This window comes from Ranitomeya variabilis, chromosome 1 (genome assembly GCF_051348905.1).
Source record: "Ranitomeya variabilis isolate aRanVar5 chromosome 1, aRanVar5.hap1, whole genome shotgun sequence".
NCBI lineage: Eukaryota > Metazoa > Chordata > Amphibia > Anura > Dendrobatidae > Ranitomeya > Ranitomeya variabilis.
In genome coordinates, this window is record NC_135232.1 from 275,926,987 (window position 1) to 275,944,978 (window position 17,992).

The 17,992-nt window shown below is 43.0% G+C and overlaps 1 protein-coding gene across 6 annotated transcripts in view; it reads left to right on the forward strand.

Annotated features, from left to right (window-relative positions):
* CIT (citron rho-interacting serine/threonine kinase) overlaps positions 1-17,992 on the forward strand; it is a 205,654-nt gene that overhangs the window by 24,799 nt on the left and 162,863 nt on the right. For all 6 annotated transcript variants that reach the window (XM_077294796.1, XM_077294806.1, XM_077294822.1 and 3 more), the window contains exons 4-9: positions 1,453-1,628; positions 2,718-2,819; positions 10,565-10,707; positions 13,060-13,153; positions 13,237-13,440; positions 13,520-13,673. In XM_077294796.1, coding sequence (XP_077150911.1) covers positions 1,453-1,628; positions 2,718-2,819; positions 10,565-10,707; positions 13,060-13,153; positions 13,237-13,440; positions 13,520-13,673 — 873 coding nt within the window. The remainder of the gene's footprint in view (positions 1-1,452; positions 1,629-2,717; positions 2,820-10,564; positions 10,708-13,059; positions 13,154-13,236; positions 13,441-13,519; positions 13,674-17,992) is intronic.

The following is a 17,992-nucleotide window of genomic DNA, read 5'->3' on the forward strand; positions in this document are numbered from 1 at the left end:
ATAAAATCACAGCATCTGCCACAGTACAAAGATATGTCAATGTAATATATGCTAAACTGTGTGTCATGCAGTAACATGCAAACAGGCCATGTAATCATATCCGTAAACTCTTTATCGATGTGCCTGCAGTCTTCCTCTATCTGTCCAAGGTGCACTTTGATTGTTTTTACAGACAAATAAAAACCACTAGATAAACAGTTATAAATGAGATATAGGCTTCAATTCATCAAGATGGCAATTGCTATTTTCCCTCCCTTCAATGAATGGACCACACTGCTTGCTGAGTGATGTAGTTCTTTCACAGTTTCTCTGCACATAAATGCTCTTCATCTGCGAACTACAACACAGTCTCATTCATTGTGAAGACATTTGCAATATATACCCATTCAATAAGTTGTCCTGAGTACTGCTGTGCAGGAAAAAGCCAAACTGGCCCTTAATGCTTTGCTCTGTGTCAGTGAGTACCATGGGTCGACTACCCACTGATCATAATGGTAAAGGACATACTTGGCCTGCAACAATGTTTAGGTCAACGTACCACGCACATAAATGATGGGACCCAAGATTTTCCAGCAGAACATTGCCCAATCAGACTGCCTCTGTTATCTTGTCATATTCTTTAGAACAGGCCACCACCTTCCTTCATTTCAAGATCCAGTTTTGATGCTCATGTCCATTTTATGTGCTTTCAACTGTGAACAGAGTTGTCCTTTCTTGAACCCCTTTTAGTAGGTACTGTCCACTCTATACCAGGTACATCTCATCAGATCAAATGTTTTGGAGAGTTTATGACCCAGTTGTGTAGCCATCACCATGAAGCTTTTGTCAAATTGCTCAGGTTCTTGCCTATTGTTTCAACTTCAATGACTAAAGCCCCCGTCACACTAAGCGAGGTCGCTAGCGAGATCGCTGCTGAGTCACAAGTTTTTTTACGCAACAGCGACCTCAGTAGCGATCTCGCTATGTTTGACACGTAGCAGCGACCAGACCCCTGCTGTGAGATCGCTGGTCGTGTCGGAATGGCCTGGACCTTTTTTTGATCGTTGAGGTCCCGCTGGGTAGCACACATCGCTGTGTTTGACACCTTACCAACGACCACGTTGACTATAACGTCACGCAGGACGTCCCTCATCGAGGTCTGAATCGTCATAATAGCTGCCATGTAACAGGGTCACAACGACATCGTTGTACAGGTCGCTACAGGTCGCCGCATCGCTGCTGCGTCGTTGGGAAGATCTCACTGTTTGACATCTCACCAGCGACCACATAGCGACGCAGCAACGATCCCTGACAGGTCGTATCGTTGTCGGGATCGCTTTAGCGTCGCTAAGTGTGACGGGGCCTTAATTGTTCACTCACTGCACATTTTGACATGTGCCATTATCACAAGATAACATTAAATCTTCTCCGTTTTATGGCTGATCAGTGCATATACTTGCTGTCTTTCTCCAGATTCTGAAACCATTGCAGAGTTGCGTGAGCTCCAGCCTAACATTAAGGATTTTGAATTAAAGAATGTAATCGGACGCGGTCACTTTGCAGATGTACATGTTGTCAAGGAGAAGCCTACCGGAGACATATATGCTATGAAAATGATGAAGAAGAAAACACTTCTTGCACAGGAGCAGGTTTTTTGCAGCTTTTTTTTTTTTTTTTAAACTAAAAAGGGCTGCGATTTGGGGCTTTCACTTTGGGATGTATAATGAACTTAGCTTTAGTTAAAGGGGATTGTATCATCTTCTTAAATCGTCAACCGAGCAGAAAAGAAGCCTCTGCTCTGTCAACGTGATGTCAACAGAGGCAGCTGAATCTCTGGCAGGAGCTGTTTGTGCTGGCGAAGAATGGTGCCGGGCACAACAGGCAGGTTTTATACAAAGTCCTCAATGTCCCCTTGAAGGGTTCATTCACATGTCAGTATTTGGTCAGTATTTTGTATGTGTTTGTATGCCAAAACCAGGAGTGGAATTTACAGATAAGGGTACCGTCACACATTGAAATTTTCATCGCTGCGACGGCACGATTCGTGACGTCGCAGCGTCGTATGATCATCGCTCCAGCGTCGTAGACTGCGGTCACTCGTTGCAATCACGGCGCTGGAGCGATGCCGAAGTCCCCGGGTAACCAGGGTAAACATCGGGTAACTAAGCGCAGGGCCGCGCTTAGTAACCCGATGTTTACCCTGGTTACCAGCGTAAACGTAAAAAAACAAACAGTACATACTCACCCGTCGGTGTCCTTCAGGTCCCTGCGCTTAGTTACCCGATGTTTACCCTGGTTACAAGCGAACACATCGCTGGATCGCTGTCACACACAACGATCCAGCGATGTCAGCGGGTGATCAAGCGACGAAAGAAAGTTCCAAACGATCTGCTACGACGTACGATTCTCAGCAGGGTGTCTGATCGCAGTAGCGTGTCAGACACAGCGATATCGTAACGATATCGCTAGAACGTCACGAATCGTAACGTCGTAGCGATGGAAATTTCAATGTGTGACGGTACCCTAAGACCTATAATTGAAAGATTGACACCTGGTCTGTGTTTTGCAGACACATCTGGTTTTCACATACAATACTGATCAAAATACCGATGTGTGAATAAAGCCTAAATAGATCTGTATAGATGTTTTTGATGGCATAATAAAAAGTTGTGTATTGATAAGGTTGAAATTAAATATTTCATAAAGTATGATGGTATTTTATTGTCTACTTTGTTTAGGTTTCTTTCTTTGAAGAAGAACGAAATATATTAAGTAACCATAATAGTCCATGGATACCAACACTACATTATGCCTTCCAGGATAGGGAGCACCTTTACCTAGTAAGTAACCTGATGAATCTAATGAATGCAAATGCAGCATCTTACAGAGGTCAAACAGAATTGGTATTCAATTCCAGAGCAAAACTGTCAGCTCAATACATACTCTGTCCAAATAATATGATGAGAGATTCGAACTCTGTAAGGGTGGTTTGTCACAAACTGGGCAGAGTTTCAAATTTAAAGTGAGGCCATACATGTGCTCTAGAAGGAAAATGCTTTGTTTTAATCGTGATGTTTTTTGTTTTTTTTTAACAATTATATTTTCTGTTGATAGGAATGTTTTTTTTTTTTTTACTCTATAAGACTTTAAAACCACTTGTAAAATATTGTAAAAATGAAATATGCCACCCAAAAAGCACATTTATAAAATGCTTAAAATCCTCGTGTTTTTGTAGTAGCAAGAAGATTCACAAAATCGTGTGTGTGAAGTAGGAGTTAAAAGGGAGTCTGTCAACACAAAAATGATTGTTAAAACCATCAGGGCTGTGGAGTTGGAGTTGGAGCCTGTTTGGTGGAGTTGGAGTCGGTATAAAATGGACCGAATCTAACTCCTAAAATACCGTATTTCGCGGGCTATAAGACGCACCGGACCATAAGACGCACCCCAAATTTGGGGTGAAAATTGCAGAAAAAAAGATTTTTTATAAGATCGGGGTCCGTCTTATTGTCCGAATTTACAGTATCTTACCTGTGGGCTGGTGGTGGCAGAGCAGGGTCACAGGAGGCATGGTGTCGGCAGAGGTGGGGTGAGGCGGTACGGCGTGCACCTGAGCAGGGTCCCTTCCTGCTTAGGTGGGCGACGCCACGGCCTGGTGTCCATGGGAGGGTGGCAGCAGTGGTTACCGGCAGAGGTGTTGGGATGAGGAGGCACAGTGAGAGGTATGGCGTTAGAGGGGTCCCTTTCCCCGGTGAGGTGATGCAGCAGCCCGGTAATGCAGCAGAGCCGGGTGAATCCTGTTGTTACCGCGGTGGCAGAGGTGTGGAGATGAGGAGGCGCAGTGAGCGGGGTCCCTTTCCCCGGTGAGGTGATGCAGCAGCCCCGGTAATGCAGCAGAGCCGGGTGAATCCTGTTGTTACCGTGGTGGCAGAGGTGTGGAGATGAGGAGGCGCAGTGAGCGGGGTCCCTTTCCCCGGTGAGGTGATGCAGCAGCCCCGGTAATGCAGCAGGGCCGGGTGAATCCTGTTGTTATCGGTGTGCGCGGCCATCTTCCTGAGGCCGCGCGTTCGCAGATGGAGCTCTGCTGCCCGGGGCTTCAGGAAAATGGCCGCCGCGATCCCCATCTGCGCACGCGCGGCATCCCGCGGCCATTTTCCTGAAGCCCCGGGCAGCAGAGCTCCATCTGCGAACACGCGGCCTCAGGAAGCTGGTCGCGCGCACCGATAACAACAGGATTCACCTGGCTCTGCTGCATTACCGGGGCTGCTGCATCACCTCACCGGGGAAAGGGACCCCGCTCACTGCGCCTCCTCATCTCCACACCTCTGCCGCCACACCTCTGCCGCCGCACCTCTGCCGCCACGGTCCACGGTAAGCCTGCATTGCGAATATAAGACGCACCCCCCATTTTCCCCCCTTTTTTGGGGGGGAAAAAGTGCGTCTTATATGCCAAAAAATACGGTACATAATAAATTGGGTACAGTAGTTCATTGCAGTTTGTGGGGAATATTTTTTTCATAAGAATTTGGGAAAGTTATGAAATGTCCTATTCCTGATCTAAGGTCTAGACTTTTAGCTGAGATGAATCTGTGTGGCAATTTATGTTCATGCTAAGTAGTAAAGCTCCTCCTCTACAGAGAAGAGGAAAAAATAAACACACAGGGAAGGAATGCCTACATTCAACTCAGGACTTCTGGAGTGAACAGGAAAGCAGGATTAAAGAAGGTAAGTACTTCCTAAAGCATATCTAAACTTTCAATAAACTGCATAAATCAATAGTTCAGTATATGTTGTCTCTGTATGCTTGATGTTTTCCTCTTAGCTCATGTTTGGAGAAATTAGCTGCTCTGATGACTTATATACACTATACATAGAAAACATTTTTTTCCCTTATATTCGAACATCTCAAATTCGGAAATACAGTAACAGGATCGATGAGGACATATATATTTGTGTGTGTGTTCTGGAATGTGATTCAGCACAAACATGCTCCCTCCCTCCTCCCCTCTTCATAGCCTGTGAAGAACTATGATGTGAAGCATTTAGTGAGCTGTACCCTGCTGAGACAAGCCTTGACATTGAAAGTTCAGAGTAAAGCTATTTAACAACACATTTTACAAACTTTATACTTATCATATGTCCTATTGATTTATGCAAAGATTGTTTTATTTCTATCCCAAATTATACAGTGCATGATTCCCTATTTTTGCAAGAATTACAATATGCTTTATTTTTTTTACAGGACCAAATTATTTTGAGCGAATTTACATAATTACAATGTCTAAGAAGCATCTTATGAAGTCAGCTGTATTTGAGCATTTCACAGTGACTCAAGATAATAAACATTTTGTGTGTCAGTGTATAAGTGACCCAGATGAAAACAAATGCTGTGATGCCAGTATCCGTGCATACTCAGGCATTGGTAAAAATGCTCCTTCAAGAGCTTCCAATTTAAAAAGACATTTACAATGCTGCCACGCAGAAGTTTACAAAGCTGTGACTGAAAAAGATCATAGCAGCACCAAGAAACCAGAGACCAGCACTTCCCACCAGGCAAAGGATGAGGAAAGAGCATCTCAAACGTCAGTTACAAGATATTTTGTAAGTGACAAAGTTACTGTAACAATGACAGCAGATGTGTTTAAAAGACAGCTCATCGAGCTTGTTGTGAAGAACTGTGTACCATTATCATTATTTGCACGACCAGCTTTTACAGCTCTTAATGGAGAAATGGCTCGCAAACTTGGTGTTTCTCTGGAAAGAGAAAGTATTAGAAAATTAGTGATTGAAGAAGCCCTTAACCAAAAGGAAGATCTTAAAAAGACTCTCAAGAGACGCTTTGTATTTCTTAAAATGGATGCTTGCACACGTCACAGAGTGAACTATTTTGCTATCAACGTTCGATATGTTTGTGACAACAAAAAAATTGTTACTAAGACACTGGCAGTAAAAAATACTAAAGCTCATCACAGCAGCCAGTTTCTCCAGACCTTAGTGGAAAAAGTTCTGCAAGATTATGATCTAAAAAAAAAAAACAGGTTCTTGCTATTGTAACTGATAATGCTTCAAACAGAAGTACAATTAAACTGATGAATGAGAATAATGAAGATGAACAGCAGCTAGAAGAACATTTCACATTCAGTATGTTGGAGATGGAATGCCACAGTCCTGTTCCCATAACAAAGGAACAAACAAATATTACTACAGAAGAACAGCAAAATGATTCTTTACAATTAGATGATCTAGTTGAAGCTGCTTCACACCTCTTTCCTATTCATCACATGCACTGTGTTGTACACACGTTGCAGCTGGCAATAAGAGATAGTCTGCAAGAGGGACATGCTGGCACTCTGATTAGCAAAGTGAGGAAATTGTCTATTGCTGCAAGAACCCCTAAAATTGATTCCATCTTGAAGAGATGTACTGGAAAAGGGACAATTGTGGATCAAGCCACTTGGTGGGGCAGCATCTATTCAATGTTTGAGTGATTGCTTGAGCTGAAACCCTTCCTTGTAGATATGGCCAACCCTCAGGTAACACTACATGAAGGTCAATGGACACAGGTGGCTGAATTGAAGGAATTTCTTCGTCACTCATTTACAGTGACTAAAACGTTATAAGCTGAGGATTTAACACCTGGCATTTTTATAAAGGAGTCGAAGAACTTGTTGTTTTGCCTGTCCCAAAGAGGAGGTTTAATCGCAGATGGCATTGCTGCTTCAATGAAACGGAGATAGACACTGCTATTAGAAAATAAAATTCTTCTGGCAGCTGTTTATGTGGACCTGAGTCATCGTATATTGCTGGATGATCAACAGCTTACTAAAGGAAGAGAAGCTCTGATTGAGGTAGCAGTTAGGATGAGTGGGCTACAGGATGGCCAAGAGCAAGAGGACTTGAGTCCTGCCAGTGTTGCTGCTGTCGTTCCTTCATCCTCATCAGATGAGGAGTTTGATTTCGACAAGTATTTGGACGACATGGAGCAGGCAAAGCGTTGCTTCAGCGAAAAAGATTCCACTCCCATAGAAAACAGATTGACCATATTTCAGCAAAATTTTTCACTTGCTGTCAAAGAAGTAGAAGAGTTCAATCGTTCATCAAAACTGACTGTGCACGAGGCAATTCCTTTATACCCTGAAATTGTTAGAGATGTTGCCCATGTGGTTACTGCTTTGCCACCAACCCAATTTAGTGTAGAGAGGTTGTTCTCTAGCCTTAAAATAATTAGGTCAGATTTGAAGTCATCTATGATGGAGGACCTGATGGAGGCGATACTATTTCTCAGAACAAATTCATAGACTGCACAAATGCTATTCAGTACATTTTTGTTGAAAACTGTTTTTTTCCACTCACTGCAGAGTGTATATTAAATTGTAAATATGCAAAGTTTTTTTTGGTTCTAAAGTTGTATTTCAATAAATATATTTTATGTTCTATCTAAATGGCTTGATTATTGTATCATAATAAAGATTAAAAGCCTGATGTTACCATTTTACTACAGTAAATTTAACACTTAAACAAACATGAGCCATGTATGAGGGAGTCGTGGAGTCAGAGTCGGAGTTGAAGTCGGTGTCATGGAAATTGAGGAGTCGGAGGTTTGGCTTACCGACTCCACAGCCCTGAAAACCATGCACAGGTGCTCGGTGCACCCTTGGCAACACCAAAGAGTTCAATGCCCCTTCAACCATACTTGTTTTTGCATTTATGCCCCCCCCCCATTCCTTTGACAACTCTGCTTTTACAGGATGAAAGAAGAGCAGAGCTAGAATATATGTAGATGGGAAGGTGCCATGCAAAATGCACTTGAGTACATGTGCTCGGTTTGAACAGTCATATTGGGCTGATGGACTTCATTTAAAAAAAGTTGTCCACTGTTTGTAAAACTTCTTCTCATACCCCACGCTTGGCAAAATAAAAAAGCCTATACTCTTCTCCCATGCTGGTGCCGTTCCTGCGGTGTCTGCACTCTCTCTCCCTGGGCCTCTGTGCCGTTGTTGTGACACGTGACCCCGGCGCCCAATCAGCGCTGCAGTCACTGTCCCACCTCCTGTCTATTTAAACATGAAGAGGAAGTCAGAAATCAGCTGTAGCCCGGACTTCCTCTTCATGTTCAATTTGTCTGAAGGCAGGGACAGTGACTCCAGCGCGGATTGGGCGCCAGGAGCTCATGTCACAACAACCACATGATATCCCTGGGACCGTAAGTGCTGACACCGCTGTAACGGCGCCAGCACGGGAGGTGAGTAAAGATTTTTATTTTATCATGGCCAAACATTTAGGAAGGGGTTGTCTAAGTAGTGGACAACTCCTTTAGGAGTGTGTCTTATCACAGACAGCACCTTGAGTATGGCAGCTGATTCAATGGGGAAAAAAGCTGTGATCAGCAAGACCTGTCCTCTACAAACACTTTGATCCACTCTTTGAGAACCTCTGCTTTGCTTTAACCCCACATGTCCTTATTCTCTAACAATGCTTCTGGACAGGGATTGTCTTCTTGTCTCACCACAGTGTATGAGGAATATGTTCTGGATGGCTTATGACAGCTGTTTTGCTCGTGTATAATTATCACTTTTGTGCAGACAGAAATGGTCCTTTTATTCACATATCACTAGCAGACTAATATATCTTCAAGGTTTTCTTTTTGGTAGTTTTTTTTCTTAACCTATAAAATCTCTTAAAAACACAACTGGTTTGTGCTTTCAACTTGGACAGGGCCATTGAGGTCACTTTTTGGCTGCAGTACTGTCAGATGACAAGGCCTCCGCAATCACCCAACCTCAACCCAACTGAGATATTATTGTTACATAGTTATTAAGGTTGAAGGAAGACTTTTAAGTCCATCGAGTTCAACCCATAGCCTAACCTAACATGCCCTAACATGTTGATCCAGAGGAAGGCAAAAAAACCCCATGTGGCAAAGAGTAAGCTCCACATTGGGGAAAAAAATTCCTTCCCGACTCCACATACGGCAATCAGACTAGTTCCCTGGATCAACGCCCTATCAAGGAATCTAGTGTATATACCCTGTAATATTATACTTTTCCAGAAAGGTATCCAGTCCCCTCTTAAATTTAAGTAATGAATCACTCATTACAACATCATACGGCAGAGAGTTCCATAGTCTCACTGCTCTTACAGTAAAGAATCCGCGTCTGTTATTATGCTTAAACCTTCTTTCCTCCAGACGTAGAGGATGCCCCCTTGTCCCTGTCACCGGTCTATGATTAAAAAGATCATCAGAAAGGTCTTTGTACTGTCCCCTCATATATTTATACATTAACATAAGATCACCCCCTAGCCTTCGTTTTTCCAAACTAAATAGCCCCAAGTGTAATAACCTGTCTTGGTATTGCAGACCCCCCAGTCCTCTAATAACCTTGGTCGCTCTTCTCTGCACCCGCTCCAGTTCAGTTCAGTTCAGTTATGTCTTTCTTATACACCGGAGACTAGAACTGTGCACAATATTCTAAGTGTGGTCGAACTAGTGACTTGTATAGAGGTAAAATTATGTTCTCCTCATGAGCATCTATGCCTCTTTTAATGCATCCCATTATTTATTATTTATCCACCCATACACCCAGGTCTTTTTCATTGATGGTTTTGCCCAGAGTTTTAGAATTAAGCACATAGTTATACATCTTATTACTTCTACCCAAGTGCATGACCTTACATTTATCCCCATTAAAGCTCATTTGCCATTTATCAGCCCAAGCTTCTAGTTTACATAAATCATCCTGTAATATAAAATTGTCCTCCCCTGTATTGATTACCCTGCAGAGTTTAGTGTCATCTGCAAATATTGAAATTCTACTCTGAATGCCCCCTACAAGGTCATTAATAAATATGTTAAAAAGAAGGGGCCCAATACTGACCCCTGTGGTACCCCACTGCTAACCGCGACCCAGTCCGAGTGTTCTCCATTAATAACCACCCTTTGTTTCCTATCCCTGAGCCAGCTCTCAACCCACTTACACATATTTTCCCCTATCCCCATTATTCTCATTTTATGTAACAACCTTTTGTGTGGCACCGTATCAAAAGCTTTTGAAAAGTCCATATACACTACATCTACATCCACTGGGCTCCCTTGGTCCGGTCCGGAACTTACCTCTTCATAGAAGCTGATCAAATTAGTCTGACATGAACGGTCCCTAGTAAACCAGTGCTGATACTGGGTCATGAGGTTATTCCTCTTCATTGGATGACTTAATTTCTGGAAAACCCTTAAAAACTGTTGGGGTGCCATTGCATGAACAGAGGTTTTAAACTTTTCACCAGCAGCATGTGTGTAAATATATATTATGTATTTGACATATCACAGAGGAAAATCGCAACATAATATTTACTTAAAGGGCACATTTGTTTGATGTGGCCTATACATCTGATACATACGGCAGGTATTTAGATATTCCGGAGACGTACGGACAATTTGACTGAGCTGAAATCATAGAAACTGTCTTGCCTAATGTAAGCTATTGCCGTACATTCCGCTTTTGTAATCTTTGTTTTGATTTTTATTTAATGCAATTTTTAGGCAAATTAATTATATTAGCAAAAAATGACTATAACCTGTCAAACTCTGTAGGTTATGCAGTACCAGCCCGGAGGAGACTTGCTGTCCTTATTGAATCGCTATGATGACCAGTTTGATGAAAGTATGGCCCAGTTTTATTTGGCAGAAATAGTCCTTGCAATTCATAGTGTTCACCAGCTGGGATATGTACACAGGTGAGGAACGGGGAAAAGAGAGACATGTTAGACATGTTATCTGAGATGAGCAGTTGTTTAGTTCAGTGATTGATCTGCCTATTGGTGCACACAGTAACATAATGGGGGCAATATGCTCAAGATACACTGTGAAGGAGTAAACCAGGAATTAAATCTACTGACTGCTATCCTTTAATATAAGTCACATTGCTATATAAATATGTTTTTACTTTAAGTATTCACACGGACCTGCTCTGATTGACAGAACGGGAAATCTTTATCCTTAGAATAGATTGTCTGTACTCATGGCTCATGCTCAATCACTGCTCCATTCATTCCCTATGGGCCTGCTGAGGGCTGCACTCGAGAGCTAGGCTCCGTGCCCACCATCAGGAATAGTAGCGTTTTGGATGGGCATCCAAAACGCTGCATTCTAATTACCGAACTTGTGTTTAGGTACATGAGGATTATCCGCATGTCATGACATTCTATTGTTAAGTATACGCAGCAGAGACTAGCATTTCCGCTACAGAAATTGACATGCTGCGGCACATAAACCCAGTGAATTTACACTTTAAATAGAAGCACAGTGGTCATGGGAGTTCTATAAATCAATAAACAGCAAAGAGTCATAAGTTATCTGATCTACATAAGCCTAACCAATATAGTACAATGAAATTACAGCAGGGTTAGGAAATAAACAAAACATATCCTTTAATATAATGCCTAAAATAAAGTAGCCAAAAAACATATAAGACTACAGACCATTATAATCACAAAGTGCAAGTGCTCATGTGTAACTGCTCAAGTAAAAAATTGGTTTGATCTCACCAACGTAAATTCATTCTCTCCGTTTTTAATCCACCATTGAAGAGAAAAAGAGGTGGGAGAGAGGGGCCTAATTGGTGTACCTGTTGGTTACCCTATTGGTGTCAGTGCTACTGTCTAGGGAAAATTTGGTCCAATTTTTCCCTAGACAGGGGCACTGACACCAATAGTCAGCTAGCTAGACTTGACTTGTCACTGCAAGCACCCACATTATTCTTATTTCCCCCCCGATGAACCCCCTGAACCCCCCAACGGGGGAGAAACGCGTTGGGAGGTTATCCTGGTCGTTTGGGTAGTTACCCTGGTCGTTTGGGTAATCAAGGAACAGGCTCACACTTGGCTACTGCCCTTGTCAGGGCAGGAGTAAAGCAGGGGCACGACAAGGAATAACATAGGGATTTATACTAACTTTATCCCATCATTAGGCCCCTCCTCCCGCCTCTCTTTCTCTTCAATGGTGGATTAAAAACGAGAATGAATTTACGTTGGTGAGATCAAACCAATTTTTTATTTGAGCACAGTTACACATGAGCACTTGCACTTTGTGATTATAATGGTATATTGTCTTATATGTTTTTTGGCTACTTTATTTTAGGTATATTAAAGGTTATGATATCTATAAATCCCATCCACTGTGCTTGCAGTGTAGAATGCTATGTCTAAAACACTGCTATTTCTGATCGTGGGCATGTAGCATTAATGGAGTGGCGGTTGGGCCTATCTATAATACGGATATAAAAAGGGGGTATTGTCTCCCATGTAGCTAAAGATATTGGTGAAAACGTATGAAACTGTATTAAAGAAAAATCGCCTTTGTCACTAAAAGACATTTGAACTTAGTATATGCCATGAATGCAAGATTGGATTCTTCTGAGCTATGTGACCCCAGTCAGTAGGTTAAAGTTAGTGGCACAAGGAAGGCATCGGGTCCTTCTGGCTTGTGTTAGCTCCACTGTGTTTTTTTTTTTGTGGCGTTCACATTATTGAACATTAATAAAATTTGCCTTTAAATGGAATCTGTCAGCATGTTTTTGTTATGTAAATGAGCAGCACAATGTAGGGACTGTTAGCCTGACTTCAGTGATGTGTTATTTACTATGCTCAGTGTTGCTGTTTCAATAAAATCAGCGTTTTATCAGCAAGAAGTTATCCATACGTATTAGGTGTTTTGTGACTACTAGTCAACTTCTCTTGGTCACTCTGTCCCCACCAGCGATTAACAGTTTTCTTTCCATGTACTGTGTACACCGCAAGCTGCCAACCAGTGGTGTGGACAGTCATGCAGGGCTCAGCATTTGAGCACTGCTAGATCTGCAGCAAATATTGTATAAAAATGACACCATGCAGACTAGTAAGTGATACATCTCTGGAATCCAGGTCTCAGCCCCTACACCATGCTGCTCTCGGGTTACATAACAGAAACATGCTGACAGATTCCCTTTAATGCATCCGCCAGAGCTGACATTATTTGATACTGTAAACAGTGATTTCATAATTCTGTGAGACAACATTAATTTACTATAAATGTTATGTCTTATTCAATAGAGATATTAAACCAGAGAATATTCTCATCGATCGCACTGGTCACGTTAAACTAGTAGATTTTGGGTCTGCAGCAAGGCTAACATCAAGTAAAGTGGTAAGTCCACTGGCTTCCTTGAGCTTTGACAATCTGATCTCTGCACTCTGCTGCCCTATTACATGTCATGCCTCGCATTTCAGATGAATGCACAGCTGCCTATTGGTACACCAGATTATATGGCTCCAGAAGTGCTCATGGTGATGAATGGGGATGGAAAAGCTGCTTATGGTCCTGAATGTGACTGGTGGTCTCTGGGTATCATTGCTTATGAAATGTTTTATGGAAAATCTCCATTTACAGAAGGAACAGCCATAAAAACATTTAACAACATCATGAACTTTCAGGTTACTAAATTATTTTCTTGTTTTATTGGATATGTTATTACCTTTTGCATAGTTTAATTGTCTTTAATTGGTTTTGCAGCGTTTCCTAAAGTTTCCAGATGAACCCAAAATCAGCAAAAATTTTCTTGATCTTATTCAAAGTTTACTCTGTGGACAAAGGGAAAGATTGAAATATGAAGATTTGTGCTGTCATCCATTTTTTATAAACACTGACTGGGACAATATCCGAAACAGTGAGTGATTAATAAATATATATAATATGTGTGTGTGTGGGGAAGGGGGGGGGGTCTGAAAGGTGTAGAAAAAATTCTGTAAAGTATGAGTTCTTTCAAACACAGAAATGTTGATAGTTTAATTTTGTCCCTTGTAAAAAATGCACATTGAATGAACAAAAGAGAAATATAAATCATATTAATATTTATTGTGACCACCCTTTGTATTCAAAATAGCGTAAAAACATCACTTTTTGATGCATCAGCTTTTGAAGGGACTTGTCAGAGAAGATTGTTCCAAACAGAATCATAGAATGTTAGAGTTGGAAGGGACCTCCAGGCTCAATGCAGGATTCACGAAATCATCTCAGGCAGATGTCTGTCCAGCCTGAGGGCAGATAAGTACGCCTGCAGACTATGTGGATGACGCAGGGATGTGTCATCCACATGAACCAAGAAGGAGGACACCTTCGCAAGAAGATGGGAGGCGCTGGACCAAGAAGAGCGACACCGGCGGGGGCGTGGCTATGTAGTGAAGGAGAGAGGACGCATCGTGGGAGAGCTCCTAAATCCTTTCATTATCCTGCACCTAAGATCCCTAAATACGGCGATATATTCGCCACTGCTGGACCCCTCTAGTTCCGGGCGGCTCTTTTGGACCCTGTGGGGAAACCGCCGTGGCCGAGAAGCTCTGGAGATCAAAGAGCTCTGGACGAGTACACAGCGAGGAGGCGGCCATTTTCAGCAGCACACGCTCTGTTGAGAAGAAGCGCGGTGCTGCTCCCTGCCGGAGACGAAATCTTACCCTGACGCTCGGGTGATTACTGGCGCTTGCGGTGAGTGCTGGGAGCCTGTGGTGCACCGGGAGCAGGAGAGGCTCGAGCGGAGGCGGTGCCTATGTGGAGCGGCTGCCATCTTCAGAGCGCGCGCTCCAGCAGGTGGAGACGCGGCGCCATCTTTTCATCCCTGCAGCGCTGTGTGGGTGAGTGAGTGAGCACATACCCTGGACACACTGAGGGGCGCGCGGAGTGTGCTCTGAAAAATTGGGCCCTGCGCTCCCCCACACCTTTAATAAGACGCTCTGCCTATCAGCGCCATTACTTTGGAGGGCCCATGGACCCCCCCTCCTGGCTGCTACCACTGCAGGCACAGTGAGTCCTTCCTGGTGCGCAGCACCCTAGTGGAGCCTTGAAATTACCATACTTCTACTTATAACTTTTCGGTTCACTGCAGATACCATCCTCCCTTAACCCTGCTGTGTCTGCACGACTTGTAACTCTGACCTTACTAACCATGCAGCGCACAAAAGGATCCGGGGCAGCTGATAAATTAAGAGTTTGCCAGAGTTGATCCCTCTGATAACGTACAAGCCCTTAGAAATAACCCCTCTCAAATGCAACGTAAAAATCGTCTCTCTGATAGTGCTGAGGGAAATGATCAGGAGGAATTGACACTTAAACAAGCGTCTGACCAATTAATGCAAGCTATTTCTCTAACTAGAACATCCCTCACCGAAAAAATAGAGGATGTACATACTGACGCCTCCGTCAGGATATGCAAGCTATGAAGGGACGCATTGCAGAGGTGGAGACGAGGGTATCCCGTGCTGAAGATACCATTGCACCCATGGAGGCCAAGTTGACAAAAGTAGCTGGCTCTATAAACGCCTGGAAACAAAAGGCAGATGACCTAGAGAACAGGCTGCGCCGGAACAATATTCGAATTATTGGCCTACCAGAACGCTCAGAGGGTCAACAACCTGAGGTTTTTCTGGAGGGGTGGCTCAAATCCGCTCTGGGAGATGAATTTTCTTCAACGTTTGCTGTGGAAAGAGCCCATCGAGTACCCACGAGGCCTCTTCCTCCCGTGCCCCAGCTAGACCTTTTCTGGCACGGATCCTTAATTGCAAGGACAGAGACACTATTCTGCGACTGGCACGGCAAAAAAGCCCCATTAAATTTAATAATGCTGTAATTTCGATCTTTCCGGATTTTTCCATGGAACTTCAAAAGCAAAGAGCCACATTTATGGAGATCAAAAAGCAACTCAGGGATAGAAACATTATTTACTCGATGATCTACCCAGCCCGACTCCGAGTTGTTCACAAAGGTTCTTCTGTGTTCTTCACGGATCCAGCGGAAGTGGCTGAATGGCTAAGATCTCATGGGGTGTCTTGTGCAAAGGAATCCTGAATACACCTAATTCAGTAAAATTCTTATGATCTCTTAGTACAGAGCTCTCTCTGGAGATGTCCAGATTACCAACAATACCGGACGCTGACTCCAGCGAGGGTATCCCCTTACTTCTTTGATAATGGGAGCACAGGACGTTGCTCCTATATTGTTTGGTTCTTGTTTTATTTTTTCTTTCCTATCGGTTTTATCTGTTATTTACGTAAAAACTGCCGCCGACAGCATTCTTATTCTCTGTGTGCTATCCTTAACCTTTGCCTGAGTGATAACGCATATCATATTTGGATAAGTAGGCATGGGATCTGAGATAGTGTGTTTGACGTGGAATGTACGAGGTATAAAATCTCCTCGAAAGAAAATTAAGGATTTTTCGCAGATCAGACATTATCACCCCCATATAGTAGCCTTGACGGAGACACACCTGACCAGAGATACGGCCCGATGTGTGCAGAAACCATGGGTGCAATGGCATATCCACGCTTTCCATACTAGCTACTCGAGAGGTGTTTCGTTATTAATACACAGAGATGTTAGATGGGAGGCTAGAGAGGCCCGAAGGTCGGTTTGTTTTTGTGCATGCGCTAATTAATTCTAGTGAATACTTAATTCTATGTATCTACAACCCTCCCCCGGCTAATCTATCAATCCTCCGGATGGCAATGCGCTTTGCTCTAAATTACCCAGACGCGCAAGTTATCTGTATGGAAGACTTCAATTTGGTTATGGATAATAGCCTTGATAGATTGAGATTAGATGATGGGGGATCTGGGGAACTCCCCTCTTCAACCCCGACCCAGTTGGCATCATTTATGGAGGGTAGTGGATGGTTGGATCTATGGCGGATGCGTCACCCAGGAGTGAAAGGATATACCTGCCACTCATCTACTAAACGGTCTTTATCCCGCATAGATTACATATTTAGTTCTGGTGGGTTGGCGACGTGGGTGGATAGTGTGGAACACGGCAATAGGGGGATATCAGACCATAGCCCGATTATACTTAAACTTAAATTTGGGCAACCGAGGAGCGGCGTGGTCTGGAAGCTGAATCCCTTTTGGCTGAAACTAATGGATCATAGCGACAGAACAGAGGATCAGTTGAACTCTTTCATTTCATCTCACCCAGAGCCCCAGAATGTCAATTTATTCTGGGACACCCTCAAGGCATACTTGAGAGGATGTTTGTCTTCCACAATTTCATATATAAAAAGGGTGACCTCGAGAGAGGATGATGGAGTGGAACAGAGACTGAAAGATGCGGAGGCTGCGTACATATCTAACTAAACTAATGGTAATAGAATTGAGTGGTTGACCTCACAGAGATTGTATACTCAACATATAGACACCAAGTCTAAGCGTAAGCTGTTTTTTACACGCCAGTCATATTTTGAGTTGGGAAATCAAACCGGTAAATTTCTAGCCTATCTGGTACGTCAGCATAACACATCTAATACAATATTGCATATTCGCGCGCCAAATGACTCATTGATGTCCACGACAGAAGAAATACTTCAATGTTTTTATGATTGCTATGAGTCGTTATATAACTCCAAAAATGGTCTTGGCGTTTCGCAATGTATGGATTATTTGTCAGATATCATATTTCCCACATTGAGTCCCACTCAGCGAGATTTTATGGATGCTAAGTTCACATTGGAGGAGGTAGAGCATGCAATAATGGACATGTCCTCTGGAAAAGCTCCTGGGCCAGATGGGTTTCCCGTTGAGTTATATAAGAGATATCGGGGTATACTAGCGCCACTTCTATTGAAAGTATTCCAGGGTATATGGGAGGGAGGATGCATGCCCGAAACTTTCTATGAGGCAAATATTGTCATACTCAAAAAAGAGGGAAAGGACCCTCTGGAATGTGGCTCCTATCGACCCATATCATTGGTCAACGTAGATTATAAAATTTTCACTAAAATCCTAGCCATTAGACTGAATTCCATTATACTGGATCTTATTCACCCAGATCAAACTGGCTTTATGCCAGGTAAAAATACCTCTATTAACATCAGGCGAGTTCAATCAATAATTCAATATAGTTCTCTGGTGCCAGATAACAACTGGGCATTAGCATCCCTGGATGCGGCTAAGGCTTTCGATTCTCTGGAGTGGCCCTTTTTGTCAGCATGCTTACAGAGAT